The following is a 17718-nucleotide window of genomic DNA, read 5'->3' as shown; positions in this document are numbered from 1 at the left end:
TCCGCAGAAAATAATCAACCGGGAAATCCCCCCCCCCCCCCGTATAAGAATTCCTTGGAAGTATAGAGCTGGCCTTTGCCCTATTTTTATAAATTACCTGATTAATTGTACACTATAATTACCTGATTAATTTTCAAGAATATGCTCAACAACTTAGCAAAGATTTATTTCGAACGGATAGATATATAAAGGACAGACATATGTTAAATTTAACATATGTAAAAATTAGACATATGTTAAATTAGAAGCCGTTTGTGGAAGAAGAAGGCTAGACACTGTGCTTTGTTTTGGAATGCTTTTCTTATAGTCTTAGCCTCACATTTGCTATAAGTTACTTTATGAACTATCTAAAATACTATTTAAACATCTATCATAATCGAGCCCCGTTTTCGAGATACACACTTATTGTGTTTTTATTTCTGACCTCTAAACTATATTAATTTTTTTTTTCTTTTATACAGTACGTTTTGTTCAAAGTATTTAGTGACTCGTACATTTTGGTGTGTTTCCATTTGAGTATATATATATATATATATATATATATATATATATATATATATATATATATATATATATATATATATATATATATATATATATATATATATATATATATATATATATATATATAGATATAAACAAGGCCGTATCCAGGAAATTTTTTAGGGGAGGGGGGCTCTCCTCGGGTCGAACTTAATCCATGTCTAACGGTAAAAGAAGGGAATAGATAAGAACATAAAATACTGAATAATGAAGTTAAGAAACTTAATAGTTGCAAAACAAATTCACAGAACAAAAACAACTCGACGTGTTTTTTGAGTTGTGAACATGTCAATAACTGTATCAGTGTCAATAGCCACATCCCTGTGCACTGACAATAACTCTAGGCCTGTCAAACGTTCTTCACCGGTTGCATTTCGTAGCCATGACTTAAGCCGTAACAAGGTAGAGAAACTCCTTTCCGGTGTACCAGTTGAAACAGGCCTAGTAGCTACAATCGTAAGAAGGCAGCTGATGTTTGGAAAGAAATCAGCATTGCACGTATCAAGTGCAGCCAAAGGCGGGACTGGTCTCTCTTTGCTGTTAACGTTCTGCCACTTCGTTTTCCACAATTTCAGCTCGTGGCTTAGGGCATATGGTAAAAGGTCGGAGTAAATATCAGTATTCTCACTGATTTCTACGTCAGACAAGTTTCTTTTGTCTAATTTGAAGGTATGCAGCCGCTTAAAATTGTCAAAATTGTACGATGCATCTCTCCTCGAGTTCTAACAAGAGGTAGTCCATGAATACAATGTATATGGAAGCTCTGTACACTTCTTTCGGCGAACCGATGTCATAGTGGTCGTTTCGACGATGACCAACTCTTGAAAACGTCAATTCTACTCAGATCTCTAGCAAAATTTTCAATTTTTGAATACGACGTGTCGAACGAAGAATCTGCGTCTTCGCGTAGGCCCACAAATGTCTGCACCACAGTTTCAACGAAGTCGCATGCGAGCTCCAAGTCACAGTCAACAGCTTGAAGAACTTTACACAGCGGCAACGTAACACCAAAGAGTTCTTTTCCTACGAAAAAACTGGTCAGAAACCCTCCCTGCTCCATTGAGCTTGCTAACTGATAGGCCTTTAAGGAAGTCTCAGCATTTTCGTTTCCTTCTTGAGGCTCTTCCAGTGCTTCTAAAATTGGCTTATAGAGCTCCACAAGGCGGTAAACGGCATCTTGCCTCTCCACCCACCGTGTTTAACAAAGGGTAATGAGAGTAGTTTTCTAAATTTTGTCAGGCATTGTCAAATTCTGTCTTTGAGCACTTTGAGGGTACAGGAGTGGGATGAGCCAAAAAAGTTGCAGATCAGAAATATTGTCCCAAAACACCTTTTCATGACTAGAATGGAGCAAGCTGAAGCTATCGTCAGGTTGAGTGTATGTGCTCCAAAGGGGACATAAATTGCTCGTGATTACTGCTGTCTAATCAAGCTTGAGTGCCTCTCAAGCGCCCAATCATAGCAGCTGCTCCGTCATATCCCTGTTCTACAAGCTTGCTCAAATCAAAACCATGGTTTTTCAAGGTTTCAAATATTGTGGTCGACAGTCCTTGTCCGGCTAATTCTGATACGAGAACAAACCCAAGAAAATCTTCGCGCAAAGCTCTGTTTGAAACATACCGAAAACAAATGGACAGCTGCTCTGTGTTTCTTATGTCAGATGTTTTTCCACTAAAACCGAATAGCACAGACTTTCTATTACCCTTTTAACATTATCAGCTTGAATCATCTTTCCGCAAACACCAATAAGCTCATTTTGCACAACTGGGAACTGATATAGCCAATTTCCCGTGCCTTTTTCAATATGCTTTTTCAGATCGTCATTAATACATCGCATTCTCATTCTCGTAAGAGCACGGAAATTTCCTTAGTTTAAACCTGGTTCATTTTCTTCCGGACGCAGAGGACCGTGATCGTTCATACCATGAAGGGCTAGCTTCTGTCGATCACAAAAAACAATAGTTTCTACAACCAGTTTAAGTCTAATGCGATTTTCTTTTACTTGAGCTTTTCTAGCATCATCAAACAGTTCGTCGTAACGAACTGTAAGTAAGGAATGACCCGGCTCAATGGTAAGCGACACTCTAAAAAACGACATTTTGATACCAATAGATACATCAAAAGAATCAAATTTTAATTCTGATTTCAAAAATATAATTTTCATCAAGTTTAATTTTACCCATCAAAAGTTACGTGCCTGAGAAAATTTGGCTGATTTTCGAAAAAAGGGGGAAACACCCCATAAAAAATATTGAACCTTAATGAAAATCACACCATCATATTCAGCGTGTCAGAGAACCCTACTGTAGAGGTTTCAAGCTCCTATCTACAAAAATGTGGAATTTTCCATTTTTTGCCAGGTGAAAGATCACTGATGCGTCTTTTTTTTCTTTTTTTTTTTTTATTTTTTTTTCAGGGGTAATCGTATTGACCCAGTGGTCCTAGAATATCTTAGGAGGGATCATTGGAACGGAAATTAAAAGTTCTGGTGCCATTTTTAAGTGACCAAAAAAATGGAGGGCAACCGGGCCCCCTCCCACGCTCATTTTTTCTCAAAGTCACCCAATTAAAATTTTGGGATAGCCATTTTGTTCAGCATAGTCAAAAATCTAATAAATCTTTCTTTTAGGATGACTTAATCCCCCACAGTTCCCAGGGGAGGGGCTGCAAGTTTTAAACATTGCCCATTGCTTACATATTGTATTGGTTATTGGGAAGAATACAGACATTTTCAGGAAGAAATGTTTGTGGTGGGGGGGGGGGGCTGGAGGAGAAGGTTACTCGGGAGAATCTTTCCGTGGAGGATGTTTCTTTGGGGTAAAGGACATTTCTATGAAGGGTGCGCCGGATTTTCAAGCATTATTTAAAAAGCGATCAAAACTTAAATTAAAAAAAAGTTATTTCAACTGAAAATAAGAAGCAACATTATAATTTAAAACGAACAAAAATTAGTATGTATATGAGGGGGTTGTCCCCCACGTCAATACCTCACTCTTTACACTACAGTTTTTTTAGTACTTTCAAAAGGGATATTTATTCTAATTAAACAGCCGTTGTGATTCAGGGGTTTGTAAATTAATTTTTTTTTTAACTTTTAACGTAATGAGCGTGGTATTGACTAAGGGGAGAACCCCCTCATATACGTAATAACGTATACGTAATAAAAAAAACAATAAAAAAAAACAATCGATACGGCTCAATAGTAATCGAAACTTTTAAAAAGGGAATTTTGATGTCAATAAATGTATCAAAAGAATGGGCTTTTAATGCTGATTCTAAATATATGCATTTTATCAAGTTTAGTATTTCCCATCAAAAGTTACGAACCTGAGAAAATTTACCTGATTTTTTAAAGAGGGAGGAAACATTTCCTACAAGTGAAGGAATTTTTAATAAAGTCACAGCATCAGATTCAGCATCTCAAAAAACCATATTACATAGGTTTCAAGCTCATATCTGCAAAAATCTGCAACTTTGTATTTTTAGCCAGAAGAAAAATATACGAATATAGAAGTTCGTTACGTAAGTTAATTTGTAAATTACGTCAGAACCAAATTTAGAGACAGCCATTTAGCAAAAGAAAAGTGAAATTTTTATGCAAATTTTGTTTTCTTATTCAATGACGGTGAGCCAAAATAAAAGCTGCATTAACTAAATAACGATCAGAAATTAAATAAAAAAAACAAGTTTTTTAAACTGAAAGTAAGGAGAGTAGAAAGGCCTTATTGAGTCCCACCTGCTGCCATCTACAATTTAGTCTAACTCCGTCCGAACACCAAATATGGGCATAGAGTCCCTAGGGAGAACACGTGTGCTGTCAGTCGTGACGGGGCACCAAATATTGGCATGGAATCCCCAGGGAGAACACCTGTGGAATGTTGTTGTTCATGTTGTTGTTTGACCAAGTGCACGCTAGGGTCGAATGTTAAGATCCAGGAATAGGGGACAGGGTCAATAACACCTCTTCCAAGGTCGATTTATTTGTTGTTGTTGTTTGGCCAAGTGCACGCTCGGGGCGAATGTTAAGATCCAGGAATAGGAAACAGAATCACGTGTTCCCCTTTCTTGAATCAATAATTCCCCTTAGAAACAACAAATTAATTCCCCTTTCTTGAGTCAATAATTCCCCTTAGAAACAACAAATTAATTCCCCTTTCGTAAATCAATAATTCCTCTTAGAAACAACAAATTAATTCCCCTTTCGTGAATGAATAATTCCCCTTAGAAACAACAAATTAATTCCCCTGTCGTAAATTAATAATTCCTCTTAGAACCAACAAACTAATTCCCCTTTCGTAGATCAATAATTCCCCTTAGAAACAACAAATTAATTCCCCTTTCGTGAATCAATAACAAACTTCGACCTGGAAACAATTTTCCAGGCGAATTGTTTCCGGGCGAAAGTTTTGATCTTAGAGATGAAGAGATTAACGCGGGAAAGGGTTTCCAAGTAATTTCAAATGTGACATCGCAGGGATGCCAAAAACAAAAGGAACACGCAGAAATTACGTTTAGGGGTTATTTGGACGAAACAGTTTTAGACATTTTAGGGAATTATTTCGGCGAAACAGTTAGAGACATTTTAAAAGATGATTTTAGAAGATGTTTTAGAAGAAGATTTGGGGGTGAAACTCTGTGGTCGTTATAATACACAAGTTCTATTTGAACAGTGTCGTGAGGTCCCAACCCCAACCCCAAAGAGCTCAGATCCCCCAACCCCAAAGGGCTCCGATCCCAACTACCACAACCCCGAAGGAAGCCCCCGGTCCCCAAAGGTCCCAAGGGCTCCCAAAGGGCCCCCGCCGTCCCAAAGGCCCCTGAGCCCCCATTTTTTTAATACTTTTTTAAGGCTTTATTATATCTTTTCAGAACAAGTTATTTTCTTAATGTCCATCCTAAACCCATTTTACAAGTTGAAATGGGCAAAAGCGTTTTAGACATCTTAGGGAATTATTTCGGCGAAACAGTTAGAGACATTTTAAAAGATGATTTTAGAAGATGTTTTAGAAGAGGATTTGAGGGCGAAACTCTGTGGTCGTTATAATACACAAGTTCCATTTGAAAAGTGTCGTGAGGTCCCTACCCCAAACCCAAAAGGCGCCGATCCCCCCTACCCCCAACCCGAAGAAAGCCCCACGTACCCAAAGGTCCCCCGGGCTCCCAAAGGGCCCCCCCCCTCCCAAAGGCCCCAGAGCCCCCATTTTTTAATAATTTTTTAAGGCTTTATTATATCTTTTCAGAACAAGTTATTTTCTTAATTTCCATCCTAAACCCATTTTACAAGTTGAAATGGGCGAAAGTGTTTTAGACATTTTATGGAATTATTTCGGCGAAACAGTTAGAGACATTTTAAAAGATGATTTTAGAAGATGTTTTAGAAGAGGATTTGAGGGTGAAACTCTGTGGTTTTTATAATACACAAGTTCCATTTGAACAGTGTCGTGAGGTCCCTACCCCAACCCCAAAGGGCTCAGATCCCCCTACCCCAACCCCAAAGGGCTCCCAACCCCCTACCCCAACCCGAAGGAAGCCCCCGCGCCCCCAACGTCCCCCGGGCTCCCCAAGGGCCCCCGGCGTCCCACTGGCCCCTGAGCCACGATTTTTTAATACATTTTTAAGGCTTTATTATATCTTTTCAGAACAAGTTATTTTCTTAATGTCATTCATAAACCAATTTTACAAGTTGAAGTAGTTATCTTTTTCACAACAACTTTACTTTACGACTTTTTGCACACCCCCAGCATCAAGCAATACTTTTCAAAGGCATTTCAGGACAAGTTCTTCTCTTAATGTCCTTCCTAAACCCATTTTACAAGTTGAAGTACTTATCTTTTTCCCCACGACTTTACTTTACGACTTTTTTGAATACCCCAACATCAAGCAATACTTTCCAATGGCTTTATTGTATTTTTTCAGAACAAGTTCTTTACGTAATGTCCTCCCTAAACCAATTTTACAAGTTGTAGTACTCATCTTTTCCCCCACAACTTTACTATAAGGCTTTTCAAATACCCCAACATCAAGCAATACTTTTCAAAAGGCTTTATTATATCTTTTCAGAACAAGTTCTTTACGTAATTTTCTTCCTAAACCCATTTTACAAGTTAAATTACTTATCTTTTTCCCCACGACTTTACTTTACGATTTTTTTCCACACCCAAACATCAAGCAATACTTTCCAAAGGCTTTATTATATTTTTTCAGAACAAGTTTTTTTCTTAATGTTCTTCATAAACCAATTTTACAAGTTGAAGTAGTTATCTTTTACACCACAACTTTACTTTACGACTTTTTGCACACCCCAAGATCAAGCAATACTTTTCAAAAGACATTTCAGAGCAAGTTCCTTTCCTAATGTCCCTCCTAAACCCATTTTACAAGTTGAAGCATCCATCCTTTTCACCCACAACTTTACTTTACAGCTTTTTGAATGCCCCAACACCAAGCAATACCTTTCAAAAGGCATTTCAGAGCAACTTCTTTTCTTAATGTCCCTTCTAAACCTATTTTCCAACTTGAAGTACCCATCCTTTTCACCCACAACTTTAAATTACAGCTTTTTGGATACCTTAACACCAAGCAATACTTTTCAGAAGGCATTTCAGAGCAAGTTCCTTTCTTAATGCCCCTCCTAAACCCATTTTCCAACTTGAAGTACCCATCCTTTTCACCCACAACTTTACATTACAGCTTTTTGGATACCTCAACACCAAGAAATACTTTTCAAAAGACATTTCAGAACAAGTTCTTTTCTTAATGTCCCTCCTAAACCCATTTTACAAGTTGAAGTATCCATTCTTTTCACCACAACTTTACTTTACAGCTTTTTGAATGCCCCAACACAAAGCAATACCTTTCAAAAGGCATTTCAGAGCAACTTCTTTTCTTAATGTCATTCCTAAACCCATTTTACAAGCTGAAGTAGCCATTCTTTTCCCCATAACTTTACTTTACGACTTTTTGCACACCCCCAGCATCAAGCAATACTTTTCAAAGGCATTTCAGGACAAGTTCTTCTCTTAATGTCCCTTCTAAACCTATTTTCCAACTTGAAGTACCCATCCTTTTCACCCACGACTTTACTTTACCACTTTTTGCATACCCCAACATCAAGCAATACTTTCCAATGGCTTTTTTATATTTTTTCAGAACAAGTTCTTTACGTAATGTCCTTCCTAAACCAATTTTACAAGTTGAAGTACTCATCTTTTCCCCCACAACTTTACTATAAGGCTTTTCGAATACCACAACCTCAATCAATACTTTTCAAAAGACATTTCAGAGCAAGTTCCTTTCTTAATCTCCCTTCTAAACCCATTTTCCAGCTTGAAGTACCCATCTTTTTCACCACAACTTTACTTTACGGCTTTTTTCCACACCCAAACATCAAGCAATACTTTCCAAAGGCTTTATTATATTTTTTCAGAACAAGTTTTTTTCTTGATGTCCTTCATAAGCCAATTTTACAAGTTGAAGTAGTTATCTTTTTCAACACAACTTTACTTTACGACTTTTTGCATACCCCAAGATCAAGCATTACTTTTCAAAAGACATTTCAGAGCATGTTCCTTTCCTAATGTCCCTCCTAAACCCATTTTACAAGTTGAAGCATCCATCCTTTTCACCCACAACTTGACTTTACAGCTTTTTGAATGCCCACACACCAAGCAATACTCTTCAAAAGGCATTTCAGAACAAGTTCCTTTCTTAATGCCCCTTCTAAACCCATTTTCCAACTTGAAGCACCCATCCTTTTCACCCACAACTTTACTTTACAGCTTTTTGGATACCACAAGACCAAGCAATACCTTTCAAAAGGCACTTCAGAGCAACTTCTTCTCTTAATATGCCTTCTAAACCCATTTTCCAACTTGAAGTTCCCATCCTTCTCAATAGCAACTATACTTTACAGCCTTTTGGTTGACTCGACACCAATATATACTTTTCAAATGGCATTTCAAACCAAGCTCACTTCTTAATATCACTTCTAAACTCCTTTTCAATCTTTCAGAAGTATTCAATTTCTACCACAACTTTACTTTACAGCTATTTGGATACCTCAACACCAAGAAAAACCTTTCAATAGGCATTTCAGAGCAAGTTCCTTTCTTATTGTCCCTTCTAAACCCATTTTCCAACTTATGTACCCATCCTTTTCACCCACAACTTTACTTTACAGCTTTTTGGATACCTCGACACCAAGAAATACCTTTCAAAGGGCATTTCATAGCAAGTTCCTTACGTAATGTCCCTTCTAAACCCATTTTCCAGCTTGAAGTACCCATCATTCTCACCCACAACTTTACTTAAAAGCTTTATGGATACCTCAACACCAAGTAATACTTTTCAAAAGGCATTTCAGAGCAAGTTCTTTTCTTAATGTCCCTTCTAAACCCATTTTCCAACTTGATGTACCCATACTTTTCACCCACAACTTTACTTTACAGCTTTTTGGATACCTCAACACCAAGTAATACCTTTCAAAAGGCATTTCAGAGCAACTTCTTTTCTTAAGGTCCCTTCTAAACCCATTTTCCAACTTGAAGTACCCATCCTTTTCACCCACAACTTTACTTTAAAGCTTTTTGGATACCTCAACACCAAGCAATACTTTTCAAAAGGCATTTCAGAGCATGTTCTTTTCTTAATGTCCCTCCTAAACCCATTTTACAAGTTGAAGTGTTCCAAATATTTTCCCGGAAGAAGAAAAGTTCAACTTCGATTCTGAATTTTCTCTTTTCTCAAAGAAGTGAAGAAAAGTTCAACTTCGATTCTGAATAAAAACTTACACACACAAAAAAATTACACACACACAAAAAAACTTACAAACACACAAAAGCTTACACATACAAAAAAACTTACACACACACAAAAAAAAAAAAAAGCAAAAAAAATTACATAAAAACAAAAAATCAAAAACACAAACAAACTTACACACACACACACACACACACAAAAACTTACACACACACAAAAACTTACCCAAACACACACAAAACTTACCCACACACAAAAACTTACACACACATAAGAACTTACACACACATAAAAACTTACACACGCACAAAAACTTAAACACACACAAAAACTTAAACACACAAAAAAAAACTTACACACACACAAAAACTTATTCACTCACAAAAACTTACACACACACAAAAACTTACAAACACACAAAAATTTACACACACACACAAAAATTTACAGACACACACAAAAACTTACACACACATAAAAATTTAAACACACACAAAAACTTACAAACACAAAAACTTACAGACACACAAAAAACTTACACACGCACAAAAAACGTACACACACAAAAACTTACACACACACACACAAACAAAAAAACACAATCAAAAAAAAAAAAAAAAAAAAAAAAAAAAACATACACACACAAAAAAACTTAATCACACACACACACACAAAAACTAACACACACAAAAAAACTTACACACACACACACACACACAAACTAATAAACGAAAAAACAAACATAAAAACACACACAAAAAAACTAACAAAAACAAACAAACTAACAAACACACAAAAAAACTTAAACACACAAAAAATTAAACACACACACAAAAACTTACAAAAAAAAAAAAAACTTAAACACACAAAAAAAAATTAAACAAAAAAAAAACTTACACACACACACAAAAACTTACACACACACACAAAAAAAAACTTAAACACACACAAAAACTTACATACACACACACAAAAACTTAGACACACACACAAAAAATATTACACACACTCACAAAAACTTACACACACACACAAAAACTTACACACACACAAAAACTTACACACACACAAAAACTTAGACACACACACAAAAACTTACACACACACACAAAAACTTACAAATACAAAAAAAAAAACACAAAAACACAAAAACTTACACACAAACACAAAATATTACACACACAAAAAAACTAACACAAACACAAAAAATTACAAACTCACAAACCCACTTACACACACACAAAAAAATACACACACACAAAAACTTACACACACACACAAACTTACACACACACAAAAAATTACACACACACACACACACAAAAACTTACACTAAGGTTAAGTTAGGCTAAACCTAACTTAACCTTAACAAAAACTTAAGTTAGGCTAACCTAACCTAACTTAACCTAACCTAACTTAATCTAGCCTAACCTTGCTCTGGGAACTTGCTCTGAAATGTCTTTTGAAAAGTGTTGCTTGGTGTTGTGGTATTCGAAAAGCCTTATAGTAAAGTTGTGGGGGAAAAGATGAGTACTTCATCTTGTAAAATTGGTTTAGGAAGGACATTACGTAAAGAACTTGTTCAGAAAAAATATAATAAAGCCATTGGAAAGTATTGCTTGATGTTGGGGTATGCAAAAAGTCGTAAAGTAAAGTCGTGGGTGAAAAGGATGGGTACTTCAAGTTGGAAAATAGGTTTAGAAGGGACATTAAGAGAAGAACTTGTCCTGAAATGCCTTTGAAAAGTATTGCTTGATGCTGGGGGTGTGCAAAAAGTCGTAAAGTAAAGTTATGGGGAAAAGAATGGCTACTTCAACTTGTAAAATGGGTTTAGGAATGACATTAAGAAAAGAAGTTGCTCTGAAATGCCTTTTGAAAGGTATTGCTTGGTGTTGGGGCATTCAAAAAGCTGTAAAGTAAAGTTGTGGTGAAAAGGATGGATGCTTCAACTTGTAAAATGGGTTTAGGAGGGACATTAAGAAAGGAACTTGTTCTGAAATGTCTTTTGAAGAGTATTTCTTGGTGTTGAGGTATCCAAAAAACTGTAATGTAAAGTTGTGGGTGAAAAGGATGGGTACTTCAAGTTGGAAAATGGGTTTAGAAGGGGCATTAAGAAAGGAACTTGTTCTGAAATACCTTTTGAAAAGTATTGCTTGGTGTTGAGGTATCCAAAAAGCTGTAATGTAAAGTTGTGGGTGAAAAGGATGGGTACTTCAAGTTGGAAAATAGGTTTAGAAGGGACATTAAGAAAAAAGTTGCTCTGAAATGTCTTTTGAAAGGTATTGCCTGGTGTTGGGGCATTCAAAAAGCTGTAAAGTAAAGTTGTGGGTGAAACGGATGGATGCTTCAACTTGTAAAATGGGTCTAGGAGGGGCATTAGGAAAGGAACTGGTTCTGAAATGTCTTTTGAAGAGTATTGCTTGATCTTGGGGTGTGCAAAAAGTCTTAAAGTAAAGTTGTGGTGAAAAAGATAACTACTTCAACTTGTAAAATTGGTTTATGAAGGACATTAAGAAAAACACTTGTTCTGAAAAAATATAATAAAGCCTTTGGAAAGTATTGCTTGATGTTTGGGTGTGGAAAAAAGTCGTAAAGTAAAGTCGTGGGGGAAAAGATAATTACTTTAACTTTTAAAATGGGTTTAGGAAGAAAATTACGTAAAGAACTTGTTCTGAAAAGATATAATAAAGCCTTTTGAAAAGTATTGCTTGATGGTGGGGTATTCGAAAAGCCTTATAGTAAAGTTGTGGGGGAAAAGATGAGTACTTCAACTTGTAAAATTGGTTTAGGGAGGACATTACGTAAAGAACTTGTTCTGCAAAAATATAATAAAGCCATTGGAAAGTATTGCTTGATGCTGGGGTATGCCAAAAGTTGTAAAGTAAAGTCGTGGGGAAAAAGATAAGTACTTCAACTTTTAAAATGGGTTTAGGAAGGACATCAAGAGAAGAACTTGTCCTGAAATGCCTTTGAAAAGTATTGCTTGATGCTGGGGCTGTGCAAAAAGTCGTAAAGTAAAGTTATGGGGAAAGGGATGGCTACTTCAACTTGTAAAATGGATTTATGAATGACATTAAGAAAGGAACTTGTTCTGAAATGTCTTTTGAAAAGTATTGCTTGATCTAGGGGTGTGCAAAAAGTCGTAAATTTAAGTCGTTGTGAAAAAGATAACTACTTCAACTTGTAAAATTGGATTATGAATGACATTAAGAAAATAACTTGTTCTGAAAAGATATAATAAAGCCTTAAAAAGTATTAAAAATGGTGGCTCAGGGGCCTTTGGGGCACCGGGGGCCCTTTGGGAGCCCGGGGGATCTTTGGAGACCGGGGGCTTCCTTCGGGCTGGGTTAGGGGGATCGGAGCCCTTGGGGGTTGGGGTAGGGGGATCTGAGCCCTTTGGGGTTGGGGTAGGGACCGCACGACACTGTTCAAATGGAACTTGTGTAGTCTAACGACCACAGAGTTTCACCCTCAAATCCTCTTCTAAAACATCTTTTAAAATCATCTTTTAAAATGTCTCTACCTGTTTTGCCGAAATGATTCCCTAAAATGTCTAAAACGCTTTCGCCCATTTCAACTTGTAAAATGGGTTTAGGATGGACATTAAGAAAATAACTTGTTCTGAAAAGATATAATAAAGCCTTAAAAAAGTATTAAAAAATGGGGGCTCAGGGGCCTTTGGGATAGCGGGGGCCCTTTGGGAGCCCGGGGGACCTTTGGGGACCGGGGGCTTCCTTCGGGGTTGGGGTAGGGGGGATCGGAGCCCTTTGGGGTTGGGGTAGGGACCTCACGACAAAGTTCAAATGGAACTTGTGTATTATAACGACCACAGAGTTTTACCCTCAAATCCTCTTCTAAAACATCTTCTAAAATCATCTTTTAAAATGTCTCTAACTGTTTTGCCGAAATAATTCCCTAAAATGTCTAAAACGCTTTCGCCCATTTCAACTTGTAAAATGGGTTTAGGATGGACATTAAGAAAATAACTTCTTCTGAAAAAATATAATAAAGCCTTAAAAAAGTATTAAAAATGGGGGCTCAGGGGCCTTTGGGACGGCGGGGGCCCTTTGGAAGCCCGGGGGACCTTTGGGGACCGGGGGCTTCCTTCGGGGTTGTGGTAGTGGGGATGGGAGTCGTTTGGGGTTGGGGTCGGGGGATCTGAGCCCTTTGGGGTTGGGGTAGGGACCTCACGACACTGTTCAAATGGAACTTGTGTATTATAACGACCACAGAGTTTCACCCTTAAATCCTTTTCTAAAACATCTTCTAAAATCATCTTTGAAAATGTCTCTAACTGTTTCGCCGAAATAATTCCCTAAAATGTCTAAAACGGTTTCGCCCAAATAACCCCTAAACGTAATTTCTGCGTGTTCCTTTTGTTTTTGGCATCCCTGCGCTGTCACATTTGAAATGACTTGGAAACCCTTTCCCGCGTTAATCTCTTCATCTCTAAGATCAAAACATTCGCCCGGAAACAATTCTCCTGGAAAATTGTTTCCAGGTCGAAGTTTGTTATTGATTCACGAAAGGGGAATTAATTTGTTGTTTCTAAGGGGAATTATTGATCTACGAAAGGGGAAATTAATTTGTTGTTTCTAAGGGGAATTATTGATTTACGAAAGGGGAATTAATTTGTTGTTTCTAAGGGGAATTATTGATTCAAGAAAGGGGAATTAATTTGTTGTTTCTAAGGGGAATTATTGATTCACGAAAGGGGAATTAATTTGTTGTTTCTAAGGGGAATTACTGATTCAAGAAAGGGGAACTAATTTGTTGTTTCTAAGGGGCATTATTGATTCAAAAAAGGGGAACACGTTATTCTGTTTCCTATTCCTGGATCTTAACATTCGCCCCGAGCGTGCACTTGGCCAAACTACAACAAAAAATAAATCGACCTTGGAAGAGGTGTTATTGACCCTGTCCCCTATTCCTGGATCTTAACATTCGACCCTAGCGTGAACTTGGTCAAACAACAACATCAACAACAACATTCCACAGGTGTTCTCCCTGGGGATTCCATGCCCATATTTGGTGCCCCGTCACGACTGACAGCACACGTGTTCTCCCTAGGGACTCTATGCCCATATTTGGTGTTCGGACGGAGTTAGACTAAATTGTAGATGGCAGCAGGGGTGACTCTTGGGACTCAATAAGGCCTTTCTACTAAGGAGCGACATTAATACTTAAAACGAACAGAAATTATTCTGTATATGAAAGGGGCTGTCCCCTCCTCAACGCCTTTCTCTTTACGCTAAAGTCTGACTCTGTCTCACAACTTTATGTTTTTAAAGAATAAAAAACTTTAGCGTAAAGAGCGAGGCCTTTAAGAGGGGACAGCCCCTTTCATATACGGAATAATTTCTGTCCGTTTTAAGTTTTAATGTTGCTCCTTACTTTCAGTTTAAAAAACTTGTTTTTTTTTTATTTAATCTAACTTGAAGAGAATATTGTCTTGCTTGTTTTTCTGTACGGCTACAAAGCTATCCGCAAGTACAGCACTTCATATATGGAAATTCAATTTACTGTGACAAGCCAAAGCTTCAATTGCGTCTTATTGTAGCCATATTTTACTTAAGTATTTATTTGGTATAAAAAAGGGTTTGGTATAAATACCAAGTATTTATTTGGTATAAAAAGTATTTATTTGGTATCAAAGTTTAGTAACATTGTTATACAGCGTGCGAAAACTTGTGGATAGCTCGGCACTGGAGGATATTATATTCCATTGAAGTATAGATTAATAAATGGGGAATCGCTGGGCGGAGCTAGGGACACACTTGGGGACAATAAAGGAACGATTGGATGAACGGAGGCAGAGGCCTTCAAAATTATTACAATTAATATAAGATAATAATTGGGGAGGAAGATTTTTATGGTAAGTGGAGTATGCAAGGGAGAGATTAAATTTTTTAATGATTTGTTCAAAAGATTTATTTTGGACTTATTTTAAGTATTTACTCAATTTAACAATTTTGACGGGAAGAGTTAGATAGTGTCGCATAAATGAAATTGGTATTTTTACTTATGCTATCTATTTAGCCTAATAAATTTTACTAGAGAATTTTTTATTGTGCGGTTGCTTCTCCTTAGAAAAGAACAGTTTAGTTCTCTCCTGTCAGTTTTCAATACTCTTTGGTTTGAGCTTTAAAAGCTCCTGGTCTTGTTTGTTTATTTTATTGTTTGCAAATATTTTTTTCTACTAAGGATTCATCAAAACTTTTGCTTTTTCTTTTCAGTTGAGCACTGATAAGTGGTACGTCTTATATTCTGCTCTTGGATCTTTTTATATTCCAAGCTGCATAATGGTGTTCGTTTATGTCCGAATATACATGGCAACTCGAGCTCGAGCCAAGCGAGCTCTCGAAAGGCTTGCAAAACGAAAATCCACACAACGAAAAACCGTTGAACAAATATCCATTCAAACGAAGAACTGTATTGGCACCGTAAATCTCAGCAAAGATGATAGGTCAGATGACAGCGAATGTGCTTTAGTAAATCATGTGAAAACGTTGGAAATCTTAGGAAATCAGCCACCAGCAAAAGTAACGGAGAGAGCCGAAGAAATTGAAGCTAATCAGTATATGACCGTAAATCAAACGAGAAAAAATAATAGTGAATTGTGTAATGGGAACAATGAGGCTGAGATAAATCATTGTTCACCGATGATTCAAAGTGAAAAAGGCTCACCGGAGCAGAAGTCGGATTGTCTTTCTTCTTCCAGGGAATCAAAGAATTTGAGGTAAGTTTTTCTTAGAAATATAAAAGACATTGAGCATGGAAATAAGCCTAGAAGTTCCTATGAAACTTATGTTTGAAATGTCTAATGGAAACTTTCTTACAGATCGATCAAACCGTGGAAGAGAATCAAAGGTCTGGGCTGAACATATTCTATACTTTATTTATGAGAAAGAAAATTTACTTACTTACCTAAATTATTAGGCTACCTAACTTAGTAGGAACCGTAATGTCATTTCGTACTGCTAATTTTTCGTTTAAGTCAATGTTTACTGTTACCACCAAAGAAAATACGACACTGATTAAAGAAAAGATATCGGCTATTTTCTAAGAAAAAAAATATTAGTAATTTTCGTATATATCTTAAACATATCATAAAGATTTCTAAATATTTTATTGGAATTTATGTTTATGTTCATTACACATTTTTACTATTTCTTGACTGTATATATATATATATATATATATATATATATATATATATATATATATATATATATATATATATATATATATATATATATATATATATATATATATATATATATATATATATATATATATATATATATATATATATATATATATTATATATATATATATATATATATATATATATATATATATATATATATATATATATATATTTTTTTTTTTTTTTTTTTTTTTTTTTTTTTTTTTTTTTTTTTTTTTATATATATATATATATATATATATATATATATATATATATATATATATATATATATATATATATATATATATATATATATATATATATATATATATATATATATATATATATATATATATATATATATATATATATATATATATATATATATATATATATATATATATATATATATATATATATATATATATATTATATATATATATTATATATATATATATATATATATATATATATATATATATATATATATATATATATATATATATATATATATATATATATATATATATATATATATATATATATATATATATATATATATATATATATATATATATATATATATATATATATAGACGATTTTTTCCTTGAATTTGTGACCTATTTATATTGTTTTTCTGGCCAGAAATGTCAATATGCCAGTTTCAATGAAAATAACATGTAGCCAATTTCGATGAAAAATAAACATACTTATACAAAATTATTGTTCGTCTAATCAGAGGCAACGCTGTAGCGTTGCCTATAGTAAAGGCCATACAGCTCCAATGTTTTATTATTATTATTTTTTTCCCAGAGGCATATGAAAGAAGTCTTCGAATAAACTTTAAAAGGGGCTCATTCGATTGTAAATCGAGAGTTCTAGTGTTTTTTTTAAGAGTCAAAAGTGATTGGAGGGTAACTAGCACCCCATGCCCTTTTTTCCTCAAATAGATCAGATAAAATTATTGAGGTAGCCATTTTGTTAAAATAGTTCAAAGATCATATTAAAAAAACTCTGAGGTCAACACAACCCCCAGGGCCTAGAAGCAGGCACTGTAAGTTGTCCCCTCGGGGCAACTATGGTTCTTATAGAAGGCAGGCTCGTCAAAAGAGATTGAAGAGCAACTGCCCCCCTTCCACTACACCCTGTTTTCCCCAAATACATCCGATAAGAATTTTGAGATAGCCATTTTGTTAAAAAAAAGTTTTAAGATCATATAACAAAA

At 35.5% G+C, this 17718-nt stretch overlaps 1 protein-coding gene across 1 annotated transcript in view; it reads left to right on the top strand.

Annotated features, from left to right (window-relative positions):
• The window catches only part of Octalpha2R (alpha2-adrenergic-like octopamine receptor), a 401961-nt gene that overhangs the window by 171598 nt on the left and 212645 nt on the right, over positions 1-17718 (top strand). Inside the window, exon 2 of the mRNA XM_089091151.1 lies at positions 15537-16039. Within this exon, the coding sequence (XP_088947277.1) occupies positions 15537-16039 (503 nt within the window). The remainder of the gene's footprint in view (positions 1-15536; positions 16040-17718) is intronic.

Source organism: Artemia sp. Qi Xiang Cuo, chromosome 6 (assembly GCF_049724085.1).
Source record: "Artemia sp. Qi Xiang Cuo chromosome 6, ASM4972408v1, whole genome shotgun sequence".
Taxonomy (NCBI): Eukaryota; Metazoa; Arthropoda; class Branchiopoda; order Anostraca; family Artemiidae; genus Artemia; species Artemia sp. Qi Xiang Cuo.
The sequence above is the reverse complement of the archived record's forward strand: the minus strand, read 5'-3'. Positions and strand labels throughout refer to the sequence as shown.